The sequence below is a fragment of the Candoia aspera genome, chromosome 7, assembly GCF_035149785.1.
Source record: "Candoia aspera isolate rCanAsp1 chromosome 7, rCanAsp1.hap2, whole genome shotgun sequence".
Taxonomy (NCBI): domain Eukaryota; kingdom Metazoa; phylum Chordata; class Lepidosauria; order Squamata; family Boidae; genus Candoia; species Candoia aspera.
This window is the reverse complement of record NC_086159.1, coordinates 45934275-45959941: the sequence shown is the minus strand read 5'-3', so window position 1 is coordinate 45959941 and position 25667 is coordinate 45934275. Positions and strand designations below refer to the sequence as shown.

The 25667-nt window shown below is 42.1% G+C and overlaps 1 protein-coding gene across 1 annotated transcript; it reads left to right on the top strand.

Moving 5' to 3' along the window:
- On the top strand, positions 1–25080 carry KCNMB4 (potassium calcium-activated channel subfamily M regulatory beta subunit 4). The gene is made up of 3 exons (XM_063308802.1): positions 1–366; positions 14769–14896; positions 24777–25080. Exons 1-3 carry the CDS (start codon positions 13–15, stop codon positions 24943–24945), a joined length of 651 nt encoding a protein of 216 aa, XP_063164872.1. The 5' UTR covers positions 1–12; the 3' UTR covers positions 24946–25080.
- The last annotated feature ends 587 nt before the right edge of the window (positions 25081–25667 follow it).

The following is a 25667-nucleotide window of genomic DNA, read 5'->3' as shown; positions in this document are numbered from 1 at the left end:
CCGCCGCTTTCCATGTTCTTAGGCGGGGCGATGGCCAAGATCAGAGTGGCTTACGAATACACCGAAGCTGAAGACAAAAGCATCCGGCTGGGCTTGTTCCTCATCGTTTCTGGCATCTTGTCGCTTTTCATCTTGGGCTTCTGTTGGCTCAACCCGGCCCTGCAGGACTTGCAAGGCAAGGCGGCTAACTGCACGGTGCTGTCGGTGCAACGGATCAGCGAGGTTTTCGAGTGCACGTTCACGTGCGGCGCCGACTGCAAGGGCACGTCCCTGTACCCCTGCCTCCAGATCTACGTCAACAACTCCGAATCCAACGCCCGGGCGCTCCTGCACCCGGACGAGCATCAGCTCCTCACCAACCCAAAGGTAAGCGCCTTCCCCGGCGTGGAGCAAGCGCAAAGAAGGCGCGGAGGCACTGGCCGACCGGATTGCGTCTGGGCATATGCGAAAGGACGCCGGGTTATTCCTGGGCCAGCTCGGAGCCAGGGTTAGGGAAGTAGGGCTGGAGGGCGAACGGGCGGAACTTCTGTGGGAAGGCTGATCTTGGGCGCTGGAATGAAAGATCTGGCGCTACTCGGGAGGCAGGTAGCACGGAGTCGCCGGGGCATCCGTGGGTGCGGAAGCTACCGGGATGGTACCGATGGAGCTGGGCTGTTGCTGGCAGCGGGCGCAGGACGAGAGTTATGTAGTTCAGAGAACCAGTTCTTGGCACTGAACCCCCGAATTTCGGAATTGTCTCTGGAGTAGGTGGGTGAGTCACTCTTGTTACTGGCCTGCCCCAGGACCGCCGTAGCGTCCCTGGGCAAAAGCTGCCGGGAACTTGCGCCGCTTCTGGAGTTCCAGAGCAGCTTCCCAGGTGTCCGTCACCCGGGCCATTCTGTCCATTGGGCTTGGCCTTGGACTGAACCACCTACGGGTGGAGGAGCTGGATTCCACCCGAAATAGGAGCTCTCTGGTTCTTTCGAAAAGTTGCGAAGGTTGCGGCAGCAGTGACCGCTCCGGGGCGAGCGGAGTTAGAGCCGCGCGAGCCCTGAACGCACTGAACGTTCTGAAGGGTTAGAACACACGGCCACAGGCAGACCGGACCATCCATATCTAAACGACCTACCCGTTTTCCTGTGGTCTTTTTCTATCATATGCCTGAATATTAATTTCTTCTAAATCCCCTTTGCTTCTACTCTCCTCTCCAGCTGAGCAACACCAAGAGTTTTGTTTCAGCTCTGTAGTGGAGGTTGAGCAGAGCCTGATTCAAAGGGGTTGCTTTGGGATTATAAGTGATTGTAACCAGAAATATGTGGGATCTGTTACCTAGCTGGAATGGTGTTGACAGGCAAGACCGCTGCTTACGACATCACAGAAAATCAGTTCCAATTAATGAAGTTCATTTGGGTGCCATGTGTCAGAACTGAACCCCCCTGTGCTTCTCTTCTTCCAGCCTCGGGATAAGCTGCCCAGGTTGGGAGGGGCAGCAAGTAAAGGGGAAGTTGAGGCGGCTCTTTACTCTTCAAACAAATCTCTGCTTCTCTTCTTATCCACTGCCCTCCCACTGCCATCACTGGTATGATCCAGGGATCTAAGACAAGGATTTAGCTTGGAACATGGCTTGTAGAGAGGAGAGCCAGTTTGAAAGATTCCATTCTTCCATTTCCCAAAGCAGAATGCAGAGGACAGTGATCAGAGCAGCCTATATACAGCAGCCTATAGAGAGGCACTGATCCCATCCCCTAAGGCTCACCTGGCAGCTACTAATGAAATGGTTGATGATGTGGAACAGACTGTACTCAGGGTAAATCTGCTGTAGCTTGTTAGCCACATAAAGGGGAAAAACCCTACTTGCACACTGAAACACTAGAACTGAGAGTTTAAGCTGCTTCAGTTATGAGCTGGGGACAGACACAGTAAAGCTACATCATGGGGTTGTTGTTGTTGTTTATTTGTTTAGTCGCTTCTGACTCGTCGTGACTTCATGGACCAGCCCACGCCAGAGCTTCCTGTCGGTCATCAACACCCCCAGCTCCCCCAGGGGAAAGTCCGTCACCTCTAGAATATCATCCATCCACCTTGCCCTTGGTCGGCCCCTCTTCCTTTTGCCCTCCACTCTCCCTAGCATCAGCATCTTCTCCAGGGTGTCCTGTCTTCTAATTATGTGGCCAAAGTATTTCAGTTTTGCCTTTAATATCATTCCCTCAAGTGAGCAGTCTGGCTTTATTTCCTGGAGGATGGACTGGTTTGATCTTCTTGCAGTCCAAGGCACTCTCAGAATTTTCCTCCAACACCACAGTTCCAAAGCATCAATCTTCCTTCTCTCAGCCTTCCTTATGGTCCAGCTCTCGCAGCCATATGTTACTACGGGGAACACCATTGCTTTAACGATGCGGACCTTTGTTGTCAGTGTGATGTCTCTGCTCTTAACTATTTTATCGAGATTTGTCATTGCTCTTCTCCCAAGGATTACGCGTCTTCTGATTTCCTGACGGCAGTCAGCATCTGCAGTAATCTTCGCACCTAGAAATACAAAGTCTTTCACTGCTTCTACATTTTCTCCCTCTATTTGCCAGTTATCGATCAAGCTGGTTGTCATAATCTTGGTTTTTTTGAGGTTTAGCTGCAAGCCAGCTTTTGCACTTTCTTCTTTCACCTTCATCATAAGGCTCCTCAGTTCCTCTTCACTTTCAGCCATCAAAGTGGTATCATCTGCATATCTGAGATTGTTAATGTTTCTTCCAGCGATTTAAACTCCAGCTTTGGATTCCTCAAGCCCATCATGTCGCATGATGTGTTCTGCATACAAGTTGAATAGGTAGGATGAGAGTATACAGTCCTGCTGTACTCCTTTCCCAATCTTAAACCAGTCCGTTGCTCCGTGGTCTGTTCTTACTGTTGCTACTTGGTCGTCATACAGATTCCTCAGGAGGCAGATAAGATGTCTCGGTATCCCCATACCACTAAGAACTTGCCACAATTTGTTATGGTCCACACAGTCAAAGGCTTTAGAATAGTCAATAAAACAGAAATAGATGTTTTTCTGAAACTCCCTGGCTTTTTCCATTATCCAGCGGATATTGGCAATTTGGTCCCTAGTTTCTCTGCCTTTTCTAAACCCAGCTTGGGTTTACATCTTGTACATCTGGCAATTCTCGCTCCATGAATTGTTGAAGTCTACCTTGCAGGACCTTGAGCATTACCTTACTGGCATGCGAAATGAGTGCCACTGTTCGATAGTTTGAACATTCTTTAGTGTTTCCCTTTTTTGGTATGGGGATATAAGTTGATTTTTTCCAATCAGATGGCCATTCTTGTGTTTTCCAAATTTGCTGGCATATAGCATGCATTACCTTGACAGCATCATCTTGCAAGATTTTGAACAGTTCAGCTGTGATGCCATCGTCTCCTGCTGCCTTGTTATTAGCAATGCTTCTTAAGGCCCATTCAACCTCACTCTTCAGGATGTCTGGCTCTAGCTCACTGACCACACCGTCAAAGCTATCCCCGATATTGTTATCCTTCCTATACAGGTCTTCTGTATATTCTTGCCACCTTTTCTTGATCTCTTCTTCTTCTGTTAGGTCCTTGCCATCTTTGTTTTTGATCATACCCATTTTTGCCTGGAATTTACCTCCGATGTTTTTAATTTTCTGGAAGAGGTCTCTTGTCCTTCCTATTCTATTGTCTTCTTCCACTTCCGCGCATTCCTTGTTTAAAAATAATTCCTTATCTCTTCTGGCTAACCTCTGGAATTTTGCATTTAATTGGGCATATCTCCCCCTATCACTGTTGCCTTTTGCTTTCCTTCTTTCTTGGGCTACTTCTAGTGTCTCAGCAGACAGCCATTTTGCCTTCTTGGTTTTCTCTTTCTTTGGGATGTATTTTGTTGCCGCCTCCTGAACAATGTTACGAACTTCTGTCCATAGTTCTTCTGGGACCCTATCTACTAAGTCCAGTCCCTTAAATCTATTCTTCACCTCCACTGCATATTCCTTAAGAATATTAGTGAGCTCATATGTAGCTGATCTGTGGGTCTTCCCTAATCTCTTTAGTCTGATCCTAAATTGTGCAAGAAGAAGTTCGTGATCTGAACTACAGTCAGCTCCAGGCCTTGCTTTTACCAACTGTATAGATGTCCGCCACCTTTTGCTGCAAAGGATGTAGTCAATCTGATTTCGTGTTGTCCATCTGGGGAAGTCCATGTATAAAGCCATCTCTTAGGTTGTTGGAAGAGAGTGTTTGTTATGCAGAGTGAGTTGTCTTGGCAAAATTCTATCAGCCTATGTCCTGCTTCGTTTTGTTCTCCCAGGCCATGCTTACCTGTAATTCCAGGTGTCATTTGACTGCCCACCTTAGCATTCCAGTCTCTCGTGATGAAAATAACATCTCTTTTAGGCGTGTTGTCTAGTAGGTGCTGCAGATCCTCATAGAACTGCTCTACTTCAGCTTCTTCAGCATCTGTGGTTGGGGCGTATATTTGGATCACTGTGATGTTAGATGGCTTGCCCTGAATTCAAATTGAGATCATTCTATCGTTTTTTGGCTTGTATCCATGCACTGCTTTAGCCACTTTACTATTAGTTATGAAGGCTACTCCATTTCTTCTGTGGTCCTCTTGTCCACAGTAGTAGATCTGGTGGTCATCTGATGTGAAGTGGCCCATTCCAGTCCATTTCAGTTCACTGACGCCCACAATGTCTATCTTTAATCTTGACATCTCACCAATAACCACATTGTAATGGTTGCCTTATTCTGACATACTCAGCCTCACAAGCGGGTTCTTAATGAAAACTGATTTATTGAAAGAATAGTGTGCAAATACAAAGAAAGCTGAGAATGAGCAAAAGCGCGCCAAATACAAACTAAAAACCCTCGCTTCAAACCCGGTCCCGCCCTCGCTCCTGCTTAGCAACCACCCCCTCCCAGGTGTTAGCAACCGTTGACCACATCGGCCTGAGAACGTAACCTTGAACACATTCCATAACCCAAACATACATTCCACAGTTACAGTAAGGAGATTACAGCCTGGCATGGCTGGAAATCTCCACTCAGCAAACACGGATCAGGAAAGTGACATGCGAAACGTTATGATGTATTCAGAACATTGGAACGATGAACATGACACACATCCAATTTGTCCTGGCTCATAGATCTTACATTGCAGGTTCCAATGGTGTGTTGATCCTTAGAACATCGGATTCGCCGTTCACCACCAGCATCGTTGGCCGCTAGTTGTCCTTTCGGCTTTGAGCTAGCTGCGTCATCACGTCTGGGGCTAGTTGAACTCATCCTCTGTTCCTCCCCAGTATCATTTTGACCATCTTCTGACCTGGGGATCTCATCTTCTGATGGTATACTGACATATCTCTGGTTGTACTGATCCATATAGTTTTCACGGCAAGAATACTGGGATGGGTTGCCATTACCTTCCCCAGGGATTGCATTTAGTCTGACCTCTTTGTCACGACCTTCCCGTCTTGGGTGGCCCTTCACGATTTAGCTCATGGTATCATTGAGGTGCTCAAGCTCCAGCACCACGACAAGGTAACGATCCTTTGCTGAAGACATCATGGGACACAGTAAAAAAAAAAAATTGCTGCGGCATGTCTATGACCTGGCTAGGTGCAAGTGGGGAAAGACTTTTAGATTAATTAATCTCCATGAGCATCTGTTGCCTGCTGCTGCCATCCTCCTCAGCCTGTTACATGGGAGATACTAATTCATTTTATAAGATGCTATAAGAAGTACCTTTAGATAATGCCTCTGAAGTGTGTGGGCACTGAAAAGTGCTAAGCAGGAGTAACTAATCATAAATAATAGTTTTGTTTCTAATGTTGCCACTTTCTTCATGTACAGTTAAGTTTTTGGATTTCTTGAATCACTTCATCGCTGCAGATTTAGGATCAGAATGCAATCTTGGTAATGAACCATTTTTCTTGGTTGTTTTTCTAGAATTTGCCTTATCTGAGATTCTGAAACAGCAGAATGAGCTAAGACCAAGAACTGCTTAGAAATTCTATAAGGAGATTATCATTGGACTTTTGCCTTGAGTTTTAACAGCAATGAAGTTCAAGCAGCTTGGAAAACAAGGATTGAGGATAGAGTAATTCTTTCAATATTAGGGGTTGTGTTTATTTTTATTATTGCTGCTGTTTCAAAAGGGGGTATTTTACATTTTTAATTTATTTGTGCACAACTCCAAAATTGGATAGTTTAAAAGTATAATAACATAACTTACCTATCAAAATGTTTATAAGTCTACATAAATAAATGAAAACTAAACCAGGATTCTTGTTACCCCCATTTTATTTTTCTTGTCATTTTTTAAAAATCTGTTTATCTTCTTTTTTAAGTTCTTTTTCTTCAAGTGGCAGACACCTGTGTCTTTGACATATCAGAGAATTGTCCATCCTGAAAGCTAGGCTGGGAAAATCCAGGTCGTCAGTGGGATTAGCATGGCTCATGCTTTCAGCCTCATATTAGCAAGCAGCCTTCAAAAGTTTTGGAAGAGTAACACTAGATGACTGTCACACCGGGGTGACAGTGAGTCCCACAGTTGGGCAGGGTGGTCAAAAAAGCTCTGCTATTGTCAAAGTTGATTTGAATTTTTTGTATTTTGGGGAAAATATATTTGTATATTTCCAAATATAAAGGAAAATACAAATGTTTTCCTTTATATTTGGCTCATAACTGAAAGTTTCCTTAATTAAATGCTAGAACAATTGTGCTGAGATTTGTCATGGTGTCTTAGAATTCCCAGAGTAATGCAGTAAATTGTATGTAAGTCTTCCAATCCAAATGTATAGAAAGTGCTCAGTATCTGCACAGTCAGGCAGATATGGCTCTAAAAAAAAACTTGGGTAAAAAAAGTTGAAAAATTGTTAATAAGTGTATGGCAAATTTAGGAAGCAGTCCAAGTTCACTGCATGGCACAGATCATCCAAAGAGCATTCCCTTGAACATAAACTAGTTCTATAGTCTTTTGATTTTATTTTTATTTACCACCTTGAAAAGTGAGTTATATTCCAAAAATAATGAAGCGAGAGAAAGCATTTGGAAAAAGAAAGCAAAATTAAGAGATTTACGCATGTTAACAGAGATGTCATTTTGTCTTTTTGCTTCATGCACCAAACAGTCTAAAAATGGATCTTGAGAAACTGAAAGGTCTGGCCCTCCTTACAGGGTCCAGCACTGAAGATGATTGAGGATGTGACTGATCAAAAAAGGAGAAGAAGCTATTCTGTCCAGATACAATTTTCTTCCTCTGCTTAGTGAAGCTCTTTATGTTGCCATGTTAAAGATAGGAAATCTAAAAGGCTCAAAAATATGTTGTACATATGAGTGAAAGCTTGTAGAATGATGAGGGTTGAAGGCTTTCCCATTACGAAAGCTGCTCCTAAACAAAAGAATCGAAAAATTATCCAGTCCTTCTTGGAACTCACACCTTCCATTTATCACATAGTTCTGGCTGCAAAACCATGGCTTAAAAGATGTATGACTCGACTTTGAAGTATAAAGAATAATGGCAAGGAATAAAAGGTTTCAGAAGGTGGCATTTACAGAAAATAAACTGCAAGAATTTTCATATGCACGAACATGACAATATGTGCTAAAAAAGAGACAGGCAGTTTGTAGCCTGTATGAGCCCTGTAATGCTCCACATTGCGTTCACACAGTTTTTGGTAAGAACTTGGAGATATTGAAGGACTTTTTAAAAAGTTGTAAAATATACCTATATTTTAAAGTGTGCATAGCCCTCCCTCCCTCCCTCTCTCCTTTCCTTCCATTTTTGGAGGACAAGGTTTTAAAAAGACCTTTTAAAAGATCCACTTGCCTTTTCTACTTTTCTGTTCCATTTGCTCCTACTTTTTTGAGTTTACCTCAAAAACAAAGGCACCCAAAGGCAAGGTGTAGCCCATAAACTGAAAATAGTTACCTTTTCCTGTATTAGAGAAAAACATTCATCCTGTTGGCTTGTGCTGTCCTAATTAATTGGATGAAACTAAGTACAGAATGAGAGCCAGTTTGGTATAGTGGTTAAGGCACCAGGCTAGAAACTGGGAGACAGTGAGTTCTAGTCCTGCCTTAGGCACAAAGCCAGCTGGGTGACCTTGGGCCAGTTGCTTTTTCTCAGCCCTAGGAAGAAGGCAATGGCAAACCACTTCTGAAAAACCTTACCAAGAAAACAGCAGGGACTTGTCCAGGCAGTCTCTGAGAATTGGACACAATTGAATGGATAAAATAAAATAAAATACAGAATACAGGCAATATTTGTTTAAGTAAAGGTCATTGGAGATAATTCAGTTAGACAAAACTTAGAAGAATTAACTACTGGAGATACGTTGTGGGTCATGCTGTCATCTGCATGCTCCCTTCTATGTAATTTCCCCATATGATTACATAGGGTTGCAGCCTAAATTTAAAGTAATGTATAACCCAAAGCTAAAGTATTGCTTTTGTTTCACGTTGGAAGTCTCTTCTGAAATGTGGCTAGGTTATTGCTTCTCGTGTAGGTGTTAATAAACACGTACTCTACTACCCAGTCTTTAATGATGGCAAGGAAGAATATTCAGAAAGATTGTCTCCCAACTGTAGCATATAATTCTGGGGACAGTCTAGTCATGTCTATAGAAGAATTTGTTTCAGGGGGAAGAGCATAAAAGTAAGCCCCACAGGTCCAGCGTGTAGCACTGAATTCTGAAGGGGCAAATACTCCCAGGATCCGGAACCCCTGCTCTGTCAGGATTCCTTTCAAGCATATTCAACCTCAATTGAGAGATATTAGAATTATGTCTTTGTTGGCTGTCAAAAACAATTTTGAGCTACTAAGCCACATACAGTAACTGTAACCATGATCATTGTGTTTCCTAAAGAAGGTTGTATTCCAATTGGTTACTCTGACTGTCCACTGAAAGGTACCGTGTTTGAAATGTTAGTGGAATTGATAATGTGAAGGTTCCTGTGATGTTAGATATATAATAGTTCATTTATTCATTAAAATTATTTCACTTTTCATCGTTTAAAAACAATCCCAAGGTGTTATTCATTCACATTTGCAAGTCAAGTGAGAGACACGCATTTGTGAATCAGCTGGTTATTTCCCTAAATATGCCATTAATTATCTCGTAATGTTTTCTCTAATCTGATTTTCTCCAAATATGTTGGACTTCAACTCACATAGTGCATGATTAGGGAAAACTGAAGACTGCTAATCTGGTATGTTGTTCAGCTAGATAGATTTTTTTTTAAATGAATTGTTTGACTTAAAATTTTACTAAAATTCTTCTCATCCTTTTACTCTTCAATGGGTTATCTACCATCTGTTAAATTAATACTGTGGCAAAATGTGTACTTTGAGCTCATTAGAAGTGCCTACACAGAACACCAAATTAACTGCCATTTGAAATCTTCCCAAGACACTGCTTGGAGCAATAAAAATATCTTCCAGTTTCTATAATATCACAGTCTGATTCAATTTTATAACTCCAGCCATATATTCCTGCAAGTATCACAGAATTGTAGGACAAAAGGCTATTTCCTGAGCCTTGCATCATTGGAGCTGTGAGATACATTGGTGCAAAAGCCTCAATACATATTGCTTGTTAAGAAAAATTAAGCTGCATCATATAGAATAAATTTCCTAAAAGAGAATTTTAAAAAAAAGGATTAAAGAAGCTTCAGTTCTGAAGAGAAATTAAAGTCACCATTTAAGTGACCTTTATATATGAGTGTATTAGTCTGTGCCTGAGATGGACAGCTTTGGGAAGCACAAGGGTAAAATTGGTTGAACGTTTTTGCTTTTGCATTGGTTTTCAACTTTACAATTTTCATAGTAAAGAATATTTGCTGTTCGTATTAGTATTCAAATTATTTCACCTTTCTGGGTTGGGACGAAGTTCCGTTTTGATGGGAGAAATCATACTCAACAGAGTAGAGAATGCTGGCCTAGACTGATATGGTATAAACACTGTAAATGTTCATCAATGCTGATGCCCAGTGCATGTGGTTACAGTCAGCTGGGCATTGGTTCTACTGAACAGTCACACATTGAAACACATGCCTATGACTTTATCTCCAAGAGAGCACAAAATGTATTTTTATTTTGTTGGGAGGTTGGGGTGGGGGTGGGTGGGGACTAGAAAAAGAAGGTTCCAGGCAGCCATCTGCTAGGTAAATATATAATATTTCATTGCCTTGTCTATTTGCAACCTCTCGTGCTGTATCCAGAATGTTCAGTCTCATGACTGGCAAAAACCTTCTCCACCTGAAAAATAGAAAGTAAGAGAAATTCTGGAGTGTTCTTTGCTGATGGGCTCCTGAAAGACCTCTGAGTTCTACTCTGAGTTTTTATTTGAGCCATTCATCTCTTTCAGAAATTCTTGATGATCAGGCAGCAAAGTTCTCAGAGAAATTATTGTGATAATTATAATTAATGGTGAACTAACAGATGAGCTGAGTATTAAATCTATAGGTTTGTGTTGTGTGTCTTTGGTTTTTTGCCTGGGCATCCCAACTTTTTTTCTCATTCACTCATAAAAACTCTGGGCGGAGGCTACGCTGAGAGATAATGACTATCTCAAAATTGTGGCAGACTGACTCCCTAGTCCTAGTCCCTCGGTGTTGCTAATTCCTTGTTTGTCTCAACCAGAAAATGGCCAGAGCGTTAATACCAGACTTCACTATAATGCTTGCTAAATTTGATTATATTTCACAAGGCAACTGCTAGATTTCATGCACATTCTAGATCTGTATCTAATTTCTAATTTTGATTAGAAATAAAAATGGCATCTTTTATATTTATGTATTTGTAACAGCTGGAAGCTGAGCCTGTAGGTTGAAAGACTGGGGGTTCAACCTTCCTTTCCCAGAAATCCACAGTGTTTTACAGGCCCAAGCTCACCTTCCTCCCTTGGTGCAGCTTCTTGATAATTGTTGTAGCCACCACCTATATGCTTATGGGATGGTTTTATCTTCCACCCTCTCCCTTAACCTTAAGATGTGGGACAAATAGGGATCCCACACCAGAACACGTACTAGCCAGTAGACTGGGAGTATGTATGTATGTATGTATGTATGTATGTATGTATGAGATTTACAGTATATGGCCACCCAACTCACTCATGGTGACTCTGGGTGGCTTACAAGAATAAAACCTCAGATACAAAACCCACTATACCCCCACCCCCCTGGCAGCAACAATACATTCAGACAAACTACTTGATGGGCTCCACATCAACCCAGGATCCTCAGGCCTTCTGGCAAAACCATGTCTTCAGGGCCTTTCGGAAGAGTATTAATGTGGGGGCCAATCTTATCTTTGCCGGGATGATGTTCCACAAGGAGGGAGCCCCCATGGAGAAGGCCCCTCTTCTCAGTCCCACTAGATGGACACTAGATGGGGGGGGACCAGTAACATACCCCACCTCCCCAATCTGGTGGGTCAGGTAAATGTAACTGGGAAAAGGTGGTCCTTCATATAACCTGGCCCCAAGCCATGTAGAGGTTTAAAGGTGATAACCAGCACCTTGAATTGGACCCAGAGGCAAATTGGCAACCAATGCAGCTCCCGCAAGACAGGTGACACATGTGCAAATCTGGACTTGCACAAAACCATGCAGGTCACTGGACTTGCACAAAACCATGCAGGTCACTGCTTCACCAACTGAAGCTTATGGATACTTTGAAAGGGCAGCCCCATGTAGAGTGTGTTACAGTAGTCAAGACGGGGGATGACTAGGTCATGGGTGACTGTGAGCAGTGCCTGTTGGTCCAGGAAAGGGCATAACTGGCGCACAACCTGTAGTTGTGCAAAGGCCCTCCTGGCCACAACTGCCACCTGCTCCTCAAGCGGGAGTCACAAGTCCAAGAGAGCCCCCAAACTACGCACTGGGTCCATCTGGGGTAGTGCAACCCCATCCAGGACCAAAGATGGCAATTCTCCATTAACAAAAGAGCCCAAAACCCAGAGCCATTCTTTCTTGCCAGGGTTCAGTTTCAACCCATTGCTCCCCATCCAGACCTTAACAGCCTCTAGGCACTGCGAAAGGGTGGTCAAAACATTGCTTAGCTCACCATGGGCTGAGATTTATAGTTGAGTATCATCAGCATACTGATGATATCTCACCCCATGGCAACAGATGATCTCACCCAGTGGCTTCATTAGATGTTAAGCAGAAGCAGGGAAAGTATCAAATCCTGCAGAACCCTGCAAAGCATGGGCACAATCCTATCCAAAGCCCCAGTCACCTTCCTGTTCCAGGCAGAGACTAGGGACTCAGCCGGACTACACAGCAGATCTTCGCTTATAACCCCCAGCTCCTTCTTAAACACATCCAGGTCCATCAGTTGCTGGGGGCAGACTGATCTAATAGGTCCAGCCTCCCTGTGGAGGGGCATGGCCCTAGAGAAGCTCATAGCCACCAAGGCGTGATCTGACCATGACAAGGGGACCAAAGATAGATCCACCAATCCAGATCACATAAGCACCCCTCGGACAAGAACACCAAATCAGGTGTGTGACCACTATTTGTACTCGGGCCCTTGATAACTTGGGACATATCCATGGAAGTCATGGTTTCAATGAACTCCCAAGCTACCTCCAAGCCCACCCCCAGGAATGGCAGATTGAAATCCCCCAAAACTATACGTTCGGAGAACTCCATCACCAACCCTCTGGTGAGGTCCAGGAGCTTGGGCAGGGAAGCTGCTATGCAGCTGGGAGGCTGGTGCAGCCCTAGCATTCCCATCTGGTCCCTCAAGCCTAAACTAAGAAAAAGGGTCTCACAACTGGGCACTTGTGGAGCGATGCCACTGGAGGGCACTAGAGATTCTCTGATGACAACAGCCACACCCCCTTCCTGGCCCTGTAGTCTAGGCTGGTACCACACTCAATATCCAGCTGGGCACATTTCCAGGAGAGGAACCCCTCCCTCTGGCCCCAGCCAGGTCTCAGTAATACAAGTCAGATCAGCCATCTCAGCAAGAGTCAAATCAGCGATAAGACAAGCCTTATTACAGGCTGATCTGGCATTTAAAAGCAGCAGCCTAAAACCTGGGCCTCCAAAGACCTGCTGACCAGGTAAATGGGATGAGTACAAGGGGCTGGAACATGAGATTGGTACAAGACACCAAGGTTGTGTTCCCCACAAGCGGTCCACCCCTCGTCTCCCACCATATTTCCCTTTACCCGACACCACCAAGATAACCATGCCCTGCCCTGCCAGCCCCACCAACCATTCCATCCCTCATCCTCAGATCTCTTCTCTTGATCTAAAATGGGAATCCCCGCCAACCAATATACAACCAAGGGGATGGCAGCAGCGTGAATGAGTGTCTGTTGATGGTGCTCCGGAGAGATTTTGTAGAAGGACTTTTAGAAGAATTTTGAATGTTGTGACTGATTTGTGGAAGGGGAGGATTGCGTTGATAGGAAGGTTATATAATAATGATAGTGATGATTATGATAGGAAGGTTATATAATAATGATAGTGATGATTATGAAATGAAAAAGGAAATTAAAGTCTGTAGTGTCACCTCCTGGCCTTTGTACCTCTGATCAGGTGACCAGAGAAAACCCCTTCCTTTTTTGAATGGAGGCAGAAAAGCACAAAGTAGAATTTTAAAAAATATTTTCTATTAAAAATAAAAAAAATAGAAAACTTCCTTTTAATCTTAGGTAGTCATGCGACCAAAACCATAACAAGCAAGTGAAATAAGGCACTGAGCAGCATAAAATCACAAACAAAGCTTTAAACGTCAGTCTCCCATAAAAAGCTGCAAGGAGACTGGTCACAGATCCACAGTAAGTGGGACCTGTGGCTTGAAGCTTGAGAGGAAACTAAACACAAAAATTGAGTTTGCTTAGCACAATGCAGTACATTTAGATAAAAAAGTAACTAGAAACAGTTACCAGAGACATCAAGATGTCAGAGACAATAAAGCTGTTCAAAACGGAAACAAATCAACAACTCTGATTGCAAGTCCACCACTGAAGACCTTTACTTTTGAAGCAAAAGATTTCCTCAGCACCCTTTTTCTGCTTGCTTTTCTCCAAACATTTGTTCTCCCTAGTCAATAGGAAAGGGCTGACAGTCTCCCCTCTGACTTACATGTTGCCAGGCATGATTCATTTAAGAAGCAATGGTGTTCCTGTTTGAGAAGATTTGTGCATTGGGTATCTGGAGAATTAATGTTAGCTGTGGAAAGCCTATCACAGCCTTGCCTACATGGGGCAGATTCTGGACTGAATGGGGGGCTTCCCTGGGCAATACAATATTATTTTATATCAGCATGTACAATGCAATGTAGGGTAATGCTACCAAAGCCTATTGATTAAATGTACTGCATATACCTCGAGAGACAGCATCGTTCTAAAATGCAATATGGGAGATAACTACTAAGCTTCTGTCCTCATTTTTACATAAACATGCAATTTGTGCCTAGAAAGGCTTTAGTCTGACTGGTGGAGCTATTCTTATGTTCTTAACAGATTTATTCTATTGTGTCTCACCCTTTTTATGTAACTACCTAAAATTAAAGGCTGGAGATGTGCACAGGGAGGCAGGGAGAAAATTCAGTTCTTTTGAATAGGAGAATTTCAGTATTCAGTGACCATTCTTGAATAGTAATATTCACAACAGTCTCCATTTAAATCTCTCATGTGTCTTTTTGCTGAATTTCTGAACCATATGGTTTAATTTTAATTATGAAAACTGTTAAGGAAGATCCAAGTAGAAATGCTGCGTAATAAAAAGATACCATTTAATGACCTTTTATTTCCACAGTGTTCATACATCCCCCCCTGTGAACGGGAAAATGAGAAGAACTCTGATACTGTAATGCACTGGCAGATTTACTGGGAAGATGAAGTGGGTTCTCAGCCTTTCACTTGCTACTTCAATCAGCACCTCAGGTAAGTATCTTCATGCATCTCCAAGCTCACTTGTGTATATTGTCTCCACTCCACTGTCTCTTTGGTACTCTGTGCTTGTTGAGGGTAGAGTTGAGCTAAATCAGAGCTCAGGTCTAAATACAACCTTGTCTCCTAGGAAGCCAATCTGCTAGATTTTGCATAGATGAAGATAGATATCCCTTGTTGCTATCCTGAGTGTAGGACTTTTTTTCCGCTATAATGTCTTGATTGACTCCTAGCCTTTGAGAACATAACTTTGTAGTTAAAAACAAACAAATAGCAATTTGTTCTTCAGTCATATTAAAATATTACTACTAGTAGTAATAATATTGGGAACAGGAAAGTTCTTATATTCCCTGTTGGCCAGAAAGACATAATGAACAGCTTGAAGAGCAGGAATTGAAGTTGCTAATGTAAACAAAGCTGAAGATAGATACGGAGGTTCCCATATTTCTTTGCAGCTGGCTATAGTGCAGTCATTCATACTGTAGCCGTAGGCATCTTAAAGAGTCCAGATGCCTAAACCATAATCTCAGTCAATTACAGCATACAGATCACTCCTTGGAATGAATATACAGCTCATCTTGAATGAATGGCAAATCCGTAGGGTGAAATCAAGATTCAGATTCATGGCCTTTCCTGACTTGCCCCTAACCAGAGCATAAATGTACCCTGAAAACAACAGATGACATACAAGTTTGCTGCTGCTGCTGCTGCTGCTGCTGCTGCTGCTGCTGCTGCTGCTGCTGCTGCTGCTGCTGCTGCTGCTGCTTCTTCTTCTTCTTCTTCTTCTTCTTCTTCTTCTTCTTCTTCTTCTTCTTCTTCTTCTTCTTCTTCTTCTTCTTCTTCTTCTTCTTCTTCTTCTTCTTCTTCTTCTTCTTCATCATCATCATCTATACTGTGTACCCCATAACATTGTCTTCATCTTGTTCCCAGCCTGTAAGTGAGACAGGCTTAAGTCATTGCAGAGCTATACCAATGGTAAAACAGTGTTTTCTTTTGTATTCTGTTACAATTCAAAGGCAGCCACAAAGTGTTAAGGTTTGTCACTTTTTACCTAGGAAGAAAGTCAGGCAAAACAAGATAGGGATTCACAGTGCGAACGGCAGATTTCATACCAGTGTACTGTAGTTATCTGCCACCAATTCAGCAGCAGGGAAAGGCCATCAATTGGATGACTTGGCTGTGCAGCCATTATTGTGAAAGAGGTGGGTGGGGAAGAAATAAGAATGACAGGACTGACTCCCTAATAACTTAATTATCCATTTAAAAATTGTGCATTTATCTATCACATATGCAAAAAACAGAAAGCAGATTCTCTGAATAAGACAAATTCTGCAGACTTAATAGGAGAAGTACACTTTCCCAAACTGTAGTTTGAATCCAGAGTGAATCATACTCATCCATTGAAATATTGGGATTTGATTATTAATGTAATCCCATTGCTTTAGTTGAAACTGAGTCCATCATTGAAGAGAAGGGAAATACCTGTGCTGGAATTTGGAGGTTTTAATACTGGAATATGAACCATAACTTAGTTCATTTTTATGAAAAGTTTCGCTGGTTAGCTTGGAGAACTATATTTTATTCTTTTATTTGTTTGTTAGATTTCTAACTTACTCTGTTACAAATAACAGCTGTATATTGAAATGCATTGCCTATATCACTTTGTATAACAGAGATTGGTCCTTTAACTTTTTCTGACTTGGCTCATGAAAGGAGAACTGGAGGGTCACTCATAATTAGCTGTATCCTACTAGTCAGGAATTCTGTGGAGTTGCAGCCCCAAGAGAAACTTAGAAGGACTGACTCATGACAAATGCATTGCAGTAATTTTATTGTCAAAATAAAGGCATGAGTGGAAGACCACTAGTTCCAGTCAGGCATTAAGGAAATTTGGCAGCCATCTATTGAGGTTCAGGAGAACAATTATGTTAGTATCTTTGCCTTCAGTCATTGTTCATGTGTAGGAGAAGACCACCCAGATTTATGAAGGTCTATGACTATATATGACCATCTCCATTGATGAGTCCATGGAGGTGCTTCATGAAGTTGAGGATTCTGAAAAAATCTGGCAGGTCCCTAGGATTTGATGAAAGGTTCTGCTTCCAAATTACAACTTGGATAACACAAAGGCAGCAACATTTTTATAGGCATCAATGTGGCTTCTTCAACATCTGTTAGCTCCTGTCCTATCTGACTTTAATTTCTGTTAAAGATTTGTAAAAAAAAAAAAAGATTTGTAAAAAAAAAATTTTTTTTTAAAAGAAAGCTGCCTGCTGCCAGGTAAAGCACCAGCTTCTAACCCAACATTTTCCCAAGAATGCTCCTGTGCTCCAAGTAGGCCCTCTCAGAATAAAATGGTCAATTGCAACTCTGGAAAGGGGAAATACAGAACAAAGGGAAAATGTTTGAGTCTCCTCCTTTAAAATGACTGTACCTCTCTAAATGGGTTTAGCCATCTGCACTGCTGGGCATAAAGTGGTGGCATGGAAGACATTAGTGTGATGGGCATGATGGAGGAAGTGAACATGAAGAAGAGGAAGTTAGTTTATTTATTTAATTTGTCCTCGCCCATTGGGAGACTCTGGGCAGTTTACAGTAAAATAATCAATTAAAACAACAAACATACAATATAAATATGATATATAAATATATCATTACTCTTAATAAATAAATATAAAAATAAGAGTAAAAATAAGAATAAGAATAAAGTCCAAGTGGCAGAAGAATCCGATACAGCCTGTATGTGGGAGGAGTGGTCTAAGATTCCAGCCATCCACATGTGGAACTACTCCCCTCTCCACCCCAAGTGAGGCAGCAGAGTCAAGTCTTCAGGTTCTTCCAGAAGGCCAGGAGTGATGGAGCTAATCTCACCTCTGGGGGCAGCATGTTCCACAGGGTGGGAGCTACTGTAGAGAGTTGGAGAGGGTTGGTGAGTGCTGGGTGCAGCATACGCAGCAGAGACTGTTGGCAAATAGGTGAGAGTGGCTTTGGCTGGAGAATTACCAAAGGAGTGTTTGGAATGATGTCATTGTCAAGGAACTCAGCAGTGGCTGCAGTAGTAGCATCTGGAAATGGTGGTGGCCAGAGTGACTCAGTCGCAGTATTGGAAGCCACATGACAGACTGAGGAAAGGATGGAAATGCAGGAAGCAGCTTATGACTCCTTTCCTTTCTCTCCCACCTCTAGGGAAGCCCAGGTCTCTGGCAAGTCTCACAGAAGCCCAGAGCACCTGCAACCCTTGGAAAAAGCCAGTGTGGGCAAGTCTCAGAAAGGAGATGCAGGGAGCTGGTAGACACTAAATATCCAATGCAAGGCCTGAAGAAGCAAGTCAGCATAGCAGCAAGCTGGAGTTAGATGTTTCTAGAGCTGGTGCAGCATTATGACTTCTTCAACTATTGATTGACTTGACGAAGTCCACTGGACTTCCAGTTGTCCAGATGGCTTTCAAGAACTGAAAAATACATTGTGTGAGGGTCCGGTACTAAAAGGACCTGACTTGACTCACCTTTTTGTATTATATTCCTCAAACATTGGTTTGGGAGCAGTCCTCATACAGAGACATGAGACAATGATCATCCTGTGATATAGTTATCAAGACAACAGAATTACTGCACTACCTAAAAGGCAGTTGAGATTCCGAAAGTCTAATTGTGGGTTCAGTAATTTGCTGTGATAATGGACCTACTGTTGATTTGGCTTCAGCTGATGAAATATACCAATTTGATGATTATTCAATGGCAAATAAATAAATAAGTAAATAAATTGCAGCTTTAGAGATTGACAGTGATTCACTGCAGCATAGTTCTTTTTTGTTATGGAAGGACACAGAAATAACCCTCATTTGTTAAAAGAATGCAGGCTGAGAGTATTTGGAGGGGGGAAACCTTTAAGGGTGGAGGTATTTGGAGGGGGGAAACCCATAGAAATGGGAAAATGCCTGTGTTCTCAACATGGGGTGCAGCCATGTACATTGGTAGCATGGAGAGCAGTGGTGTGATGGGCATGATGGAGAAGAAGGTGGGTATATGAAGGAGAAGAAGAAGCTAGAGAGCATGGTGAGTCCTGAGAGCAGTGTATGTAATAGAGACAGTTAGCGGTGGGTGGCAGCAGTTGGGTGAGAGCAGCTGGAGGAGACCTGGAGAATGACTGGAAGAGCTGCAGCATCAATAAGTGGCTACAGCAGGACCCAGAGAAGGTAGTAGGCAGAGTGATTGAACTGTAGCCCTTGAAGCTGCAGGAGATTTACAGGGGGACAGGTGGAAAAGAGGAAGCAGTTTAGGATTTCTTTCCTTTTATCCTACCCACCAAAAAAGCCTAGAACATTGGCCAGTCTAGAAAAGCCTGGAGTGCAGTGTGTTGTATCATTCCCCAAAGAATTCAGTGTTTTATTTGAAATGTACCCATCTTCCCAGAAAAAAAGACAGGGAGGACATCCTAGTATCCCATTCATTCATCAATCACTTTTATAACAGCAAATCAGCAAAAGGAGTCCTGGTGGTTAATAATAATTTGCCTTCTGATAAATAACAGCCATTTGATGTGTGTTGAAGTCTTCATGGTGGTTATTTCAGAAAGAGTCTGGTTGCACCTATTCTGACTAATAAATTTAGCCACTCAATGCATCTGATCAAGGTGGTATACTCTCCCCCATATATTATTCAGTCTATATGCTGAATGTATATTAAGGGAAGCTAGATTGGAAGAAGATGTACATGGCTTTAAAATTGGAGAAAAAAACATCAATAACCTGCACTATGCTGATGACACTACCCTGATAGCTGAAAATGCAAAGAATTTACAAGCTCTAGTAATAAAAGTCAAGGAGCACAGTGAAAAAAAGGGATTAAAATTAAATATAAAGAAGACCTAACTAATCATAACAGGTACAACCAGCCTTAGAATTAACAATGAAGATATTGAAGTAGTGGATAGCTTCTGTCTTTTACGATCAACCACTGAAAGTAAACGAACAAGTGATCAAGAAATATACTGCAGACTAGCACTTGGTAGAGCAGCCATGAAGGTCTTGGAAAAGATATTTAGCTGTCGTGATGTATCTATACCTATAGAGATCAGAATTGTGCAAGTACAGATAGTCCTCGAGTTATGATGGTAACTGGGACTGGAATTTCTGTCGCAAAGTGATGTAGTTGCAAAGCATGGTGTCATGTGACCTCATCACTTAGCGATGGCAACCCAGCACTCCCCATTGTCATTGTTAACTGAATCTATCAGTTGTTAGGTGAGGACCCAGCCCAATCCAAGCCACTCCTGGCTTGGTCCCTCCCAGCCCTGAACCTCGCTAAATAAGGGACTGCCTTCTCTTCAAGTCCCCCCCCCACTCGCCTATCTCCCTCCCTCCATCTCTTGGTTGTAGTGCTGGCTCACTGTTTTGGTCTTAATTACTTTGTGATCAGCAGTGTTGGAATTGATTGTATAGACTTCTGGTTAGCTTTGTCTTGAACCCCTTGTGTTTTATACTTGTGGATTAAATTCTATTGGCAAATTTAAGCCTGGCATTTTAGCCTTTGCCTCTGGCATGTTTCCCTTTACTGAACAATAGCTTATAAAAAGGAGGCAGGAGGAAAATCATAACTGAAAATGTACTAGCCACAGTTGAGTTGGAAACATGAACTCTGTTCTTGGGGAGTTAGCAGGTGGCAAATACAGCCTCACCAGACTATCTTCTGGGAAATGTGACTGGCCACATTTGGTTTGCAGCTACTCTGTTGATGGGCAACCAGCTATAAACACACTCCCAACAGTCTCAGAATTCAACAGCAACCCTGAAGCCCTAAAAGGTTGAAGATTCCACCATAGAGTTTGCACAGCTTGTTGGCACAGATCTGGATTTCAACAGAGGAAGGGGAAAATCTTCCCGCAGTGTTACTTATGAGAAAATATGTTTTGACCCTTACACATCCTCATGCCATATATATTTATCTCTGTATACCCATAGGTGTACCGTATCTTTCTACCTCATTCTCTGTAACAATACAGTTTGTCAGATGTGTATCCCTTCACCCATTATGCCAAATTAAGTCTACTGTTTATTTTCCATTGTGACTTGGCAGCTGTACCATGGCTGACTGATATCCCTTATTCTGGATCAAGATAAATGGTGTGGCAAAGTATTTGTTTAGAGTTTGGTAAACAAAAGAATGTAAGAGTTAATAACCACCTGTAGAGCACTATGTTGTACCCGGGAGTCATCCATCTTAGAATAATTGGTTTGTTGTAGCAAAGGAACTTTCTGTAATAAGGGCTGTTCTGCTTTCAGAGAATAAAACATCTGCCAACCTTTATTTTGTTGTCTTAGTTGGCTGTTTTCTCATTTGAGTGGCAACCAGCTGCTGAATTCAAATGGAGACAGAGAGCCCCTAGTGAAAAGATCACAATCCCTCTTTAATTTATGTGTCTCTCTGTCGGTATAAACCACACATATTGTATTGTTGATTAAGAAAGTGAGCAGGTTCTGGTTTAGTCTTATAAGGCAGGTTCCTCAACCTTGGCAACTCTAAGCTGTGCAGACTTCAACTCCCAGAATTCCCCAGCCAGCAAAGCTGAGTTGAAGTCTGCACAACTTAGAGTTGCCAAGGTTGAGGAACCCTGTAATAAGGGATAAACTGAAAGCACTTCCTAGTGGCAAGATTAACATGCATTCTTCCCATCCTTGAGTTAGCCAAAAAGGTCTAGCTTGCTTATTTATTTATTTATTGGATTTCTGTAGCCACCCATCTCAGCAAGTGACTCTGGGCGGTGTACAATAATGTTCCTCAGGAACAAGGCTGGTGAGCGTGCTTTCCTTACAGATTTAATATTGAAAAATTTCAAAGCAGTGACTGGTTGATCCCCTGATTACCTTTCCTCTCTTTGTCCAGTGCCATCTGCCATGAGAAAAACAACCATCAATTTGTCTTCATAACATGGTAGGGCAGGGTTGAGGGTCTCTGGGCATGTGCTTGAAATGGAGGGTTTTTCCATGTTCTGAGCGAATACAGATCTGTTGGAATTTCTGACTTGGGAATGCCAGCCTTTCAGAAGACTGATATTTTTGTGAAATATCCTAGCTGACATATTGAGGGGATGGAGGAGAATGTCAAATGAGCAGGAGTCCCTTCTGCTTCATCCCATGGCCCATCTAAACTCTATTGACTTGTAAGCTATTAATATGCAACTACTACTACTATTTGACAAGAAATGCTGGTCTTCCAGAAGATCAATATTCCCATGTCCAGAAATATCCTGGCTAACAAGTTGGTGGGGCAGAGGAAGGTCTGGGATGGAGAAGGAGTGGGCTTGCAGGTACATCATCAGAGCAACCTCCTGCTTCATCCCATCTAAAGTCTATTGATTTGTCAGCTACTAATGAATAACTACTACTACTAGTAGTTATTCATTAGTAGCTGACAAATCAATAGTAGTAGTAGTAGTACTGGTCTTCCAGAAGGAATATCCTGGCTAACAATTTGGTGGGGCGGAGGAAGGTATGGAATGGACAAGGAACGAGCTTGCAGGCACATAATCAGAGCTTCCTCCTGCTTCATTCCATGCACCTCGTATGTCTGATGCTCAAGATTTTTATTTATTTATAAATTATAAGAATGCTGGTCTTCCAGAAGTTCAGGAGTCTCATTTTAAGAAAGAGCCTAAGGGGTCAAGGGAAGTCGGCAGAAATCTTATCAATCTCAGCAAAGTCCTGCTGCACAGGGATTGTAGTGCTGAGAGTAACTGGCAAGCAGCATCTGGAAATATTCCAAGCAGTATGTACAGTACATAGGCAACATGGTACAGTATTTCTCCCCAAAGTACTAAAAACAGTGGAAAATGTGTCCATGCAGAAATCCTTGTTGACATAAGTAGCTGAAAATTGTAATGCTCTCATTTGTGACAGAAACAGCAAGAAATTGCTGGCAGAACCTGAATCTCTTTCTTTAGTTAAATTGACTACAGCATCAGTATTTTTTTTAAAAGAGAAGACTGCTAAACATGTGTGTACAAAAGAGGTGCACAAGACCAGTTCACCTGGGGAAATAAAGAGTCTCATAATCAGGACTTTCCAAAGTACAAGTGAGGCACTAGGCAGGTAGATGGTTCTGTGGAAACCAGGTGTCCAGCCATCTAGCCCAAACCAGAATTGCTACAGAAGGCAGTGCCCTGTGACAGGAGAGGAGAAAACATCCCTGAGACAAGCTCAAGCAGCCAATAGACCCGGGGCAGATCCCAGCCCCTGAGCAGTAAGACCAATATTGTTTACATGTAGGAAGGAGGGCTGGCACCTACAGCAATGCTGTTATCTGGGCAGCTGGGGGAATCCCTGATCCACACTAAGGAGTTGGTCCAAATCTGAAGATGGGTCTGCATGTGAGCTCAGCTCCAAGATATGCACAATGCTCCTCCTTAAATGGGCTTGCTGCTGAATTCCAGAAGGTGGTCACTGCCCTGAGTGAATATGTATTTGGTGTGCATATGGAATTGCTGTCTTCAGTTTGAAATTGAGAGGCAAGGCTCTAGATATGGTGGAGAAGAAGAGTGAGACACAGATGTTGTGTGTATTTCAGTCCCACATTCATGAGAAATTGTTCCATTGGGCCAGTCATACCTAACTTCCCTACCTATAGCAACAGAGTTGTTTTTATCTGTAAACACATCATTTGTGTTACCTTATCAATGGAAGTTAGCTGATAATCTGACGCTTTGGCATTGTTGTGTATATGGAGGAAGACAATGCAGTAATCTTGATAAAATTAGCATGCTGTATGTTTGCAAATCATTCTGTTAGGGCACCAAGATTTGTGCTGCTCCTCCTTGGAGAAGCTGATTTTTCCTGTGGAATATCTGGTACCTACTGGAAGGTTGGCACAGCAAATTGGATGCTTTGTTGCCTTCTGTGCATATGTGAACACATACAGACAAGTCTTCCTCTAGAAACTTTGGCAAAGCAAAGTGGCAAGCAGAAGTGAAGCAGCATACCTCAATGTCTCGACAGTACCTCCAGGCAGAAGATAGAACACCTGGTTTTTTAAAACCAAGGCACTGCTGCAGACCAGATTGCTTCAGCAATTGGCATCATCCACAGTGTGGTGTCATAGAAGCCTGATCACTCTCAGCTGGGAACTAGACCAGCTACAAATCTAGTAAGAGATTAGATAATAGAGAGCAGTTGTTATCGCTGATTCTGAATAATGCAATCCAAACTGATTTTGCTCCTCCGGAAAGCAAAAAATTGCATAATTAATTTATTACCAAATTATTGTTTCTTTAATTTTTTTCTGGAAAAGATATTCCAAAATCTGAGAATTTATTGAAAATGTAAGAGTTGTGGACTGTTTCTTTCCCCCTTTTTCAGAATTTCTGTTTCCATTGTTATTGGAATTTCTGTTATCAATTTCTGTTTATGTTGTTATTTATCATGTTGATATATGGTATCTATTTTTATCTTCCAACAGACATTGCTTAATGGCTTTCATTATTTATTTTCTCGTTTTACATCTTTTATTTGAACCTGATTTTTAAAAAAAGGTTCAAATGAAATCATGTGTATTGTATCATGTATGTGTGTGCATGCTATATATTTCCTAACATTAGAAATCTGTAATTTAATAAAAACAAAAGTGTTGACTTACCAGAACCAGACTTTCTCGAGTTAGTAGAATGTTAAGATTAGTTTCATGAGAATTAGAACTGTATGCAAAATGCCAGAATCAATTGCAATGAATTTAGTTTCCTTCCCCAAAATCTGATTGGTGGAAAAATTTAGAGAAATCACTACAGTACATTTATCGGATGATGTTGCAAACAATATATCCTTTATGGTTCATGAATGGCTGATTCCAACCCCCCTCCTGTAATTCCGCTGTCTTTCCTCTTACAGACCGGATGATGTATTGTTACAACGCACACATGATGAATCTGTGCTTTTGCACTGCTTCCTTTGGCCAGCGGTCACATTCCTGGTTGGAGTCCTAATTGTGGTCCTGACCATCTGTGCGAAGAGCCTGGCTGTCAAGGCAGAAGCAATGAAGAAGAGGAAGCATTCCTAAATGGAGGAAACCCTTGAAGAATGGATGAAGGAATGCCAAATGTGATTGACTAGCACTTCTCTGGTGTTCCCAGCAATGCCCATTCCCAGTGTATTGCCAGCTGCTGGTCTCTCTGATGCCTGAAGATTAATCTCTTAGGTGACCATGCTGTGACATGTTAACTAGCTGTTTCTGCCATTATGAAAGCAAATGTCTCTTCCACCAAATGATCCTAAGATGCATCAAACTTTCATTCAAAGTTAATGAAATCAGGGTCTCTGATGGAATGGAGGACCAAGTGTGAAAACCCAAACTGTGGTTGACTTCATCTTAGTAAAATTATCTTTCTCAATGCTATTATTTAGTCTTGAATATTTATTACTTCCTTTCTCATAGACTGTATTTCTCAAATATTAAAAAGTGGTTGTTTTTTATTAGCATGTGTCCTTCTTTTGTGGGATTGATTTGCTTTGGGATCAAGGACAAAATATCATGTGTCAGCCTTACTGAGTATAATTAGTGCATTCTTGGAATTAACAGTTTAAAACTCAGTATATATTAAAATTATTTTGGGAATTGAAACTGCATTTTGGGGGTGATACTTTTTCTACCCTGCAGTCACATTTTCCTTCATGTATTTCTCTATATGATGGGGATTCTGCCTATTGCAAATTCGTATTTCTTATCAGGCCTCCCCCTGACTGTTACTCAAAGAATAACAGGAAGGGATTCAAGAACACAAG

What these genes read in the sequence shown, in the direction of transcription:
- KCNMB4 (XM_063308802.1), top strand. Translation starts at nt 13, where the DNA reads ATGTTCTTAGGCGGGGCGATGGCCAAGATCAGAGTGGCTTACGAATAC. An exon ending in AGCTCCTCACCAACCCAAAG is followed by an intron (nt 367 to 14,768) that starts GTAAGCGCCTTC and finishes TTATTTCCACAG; the next exon opens with TGTTCATACATCCCCCCCTG. An exon ending in TACTTCAATCAGCACCTCAG is followed by an intron (nt 14,897 to 24,776) that starts GTAAGTATCTTC and finishes TTCCTCTTACAG; the next exon opens with ACCGGATGATGTATTGTTAC.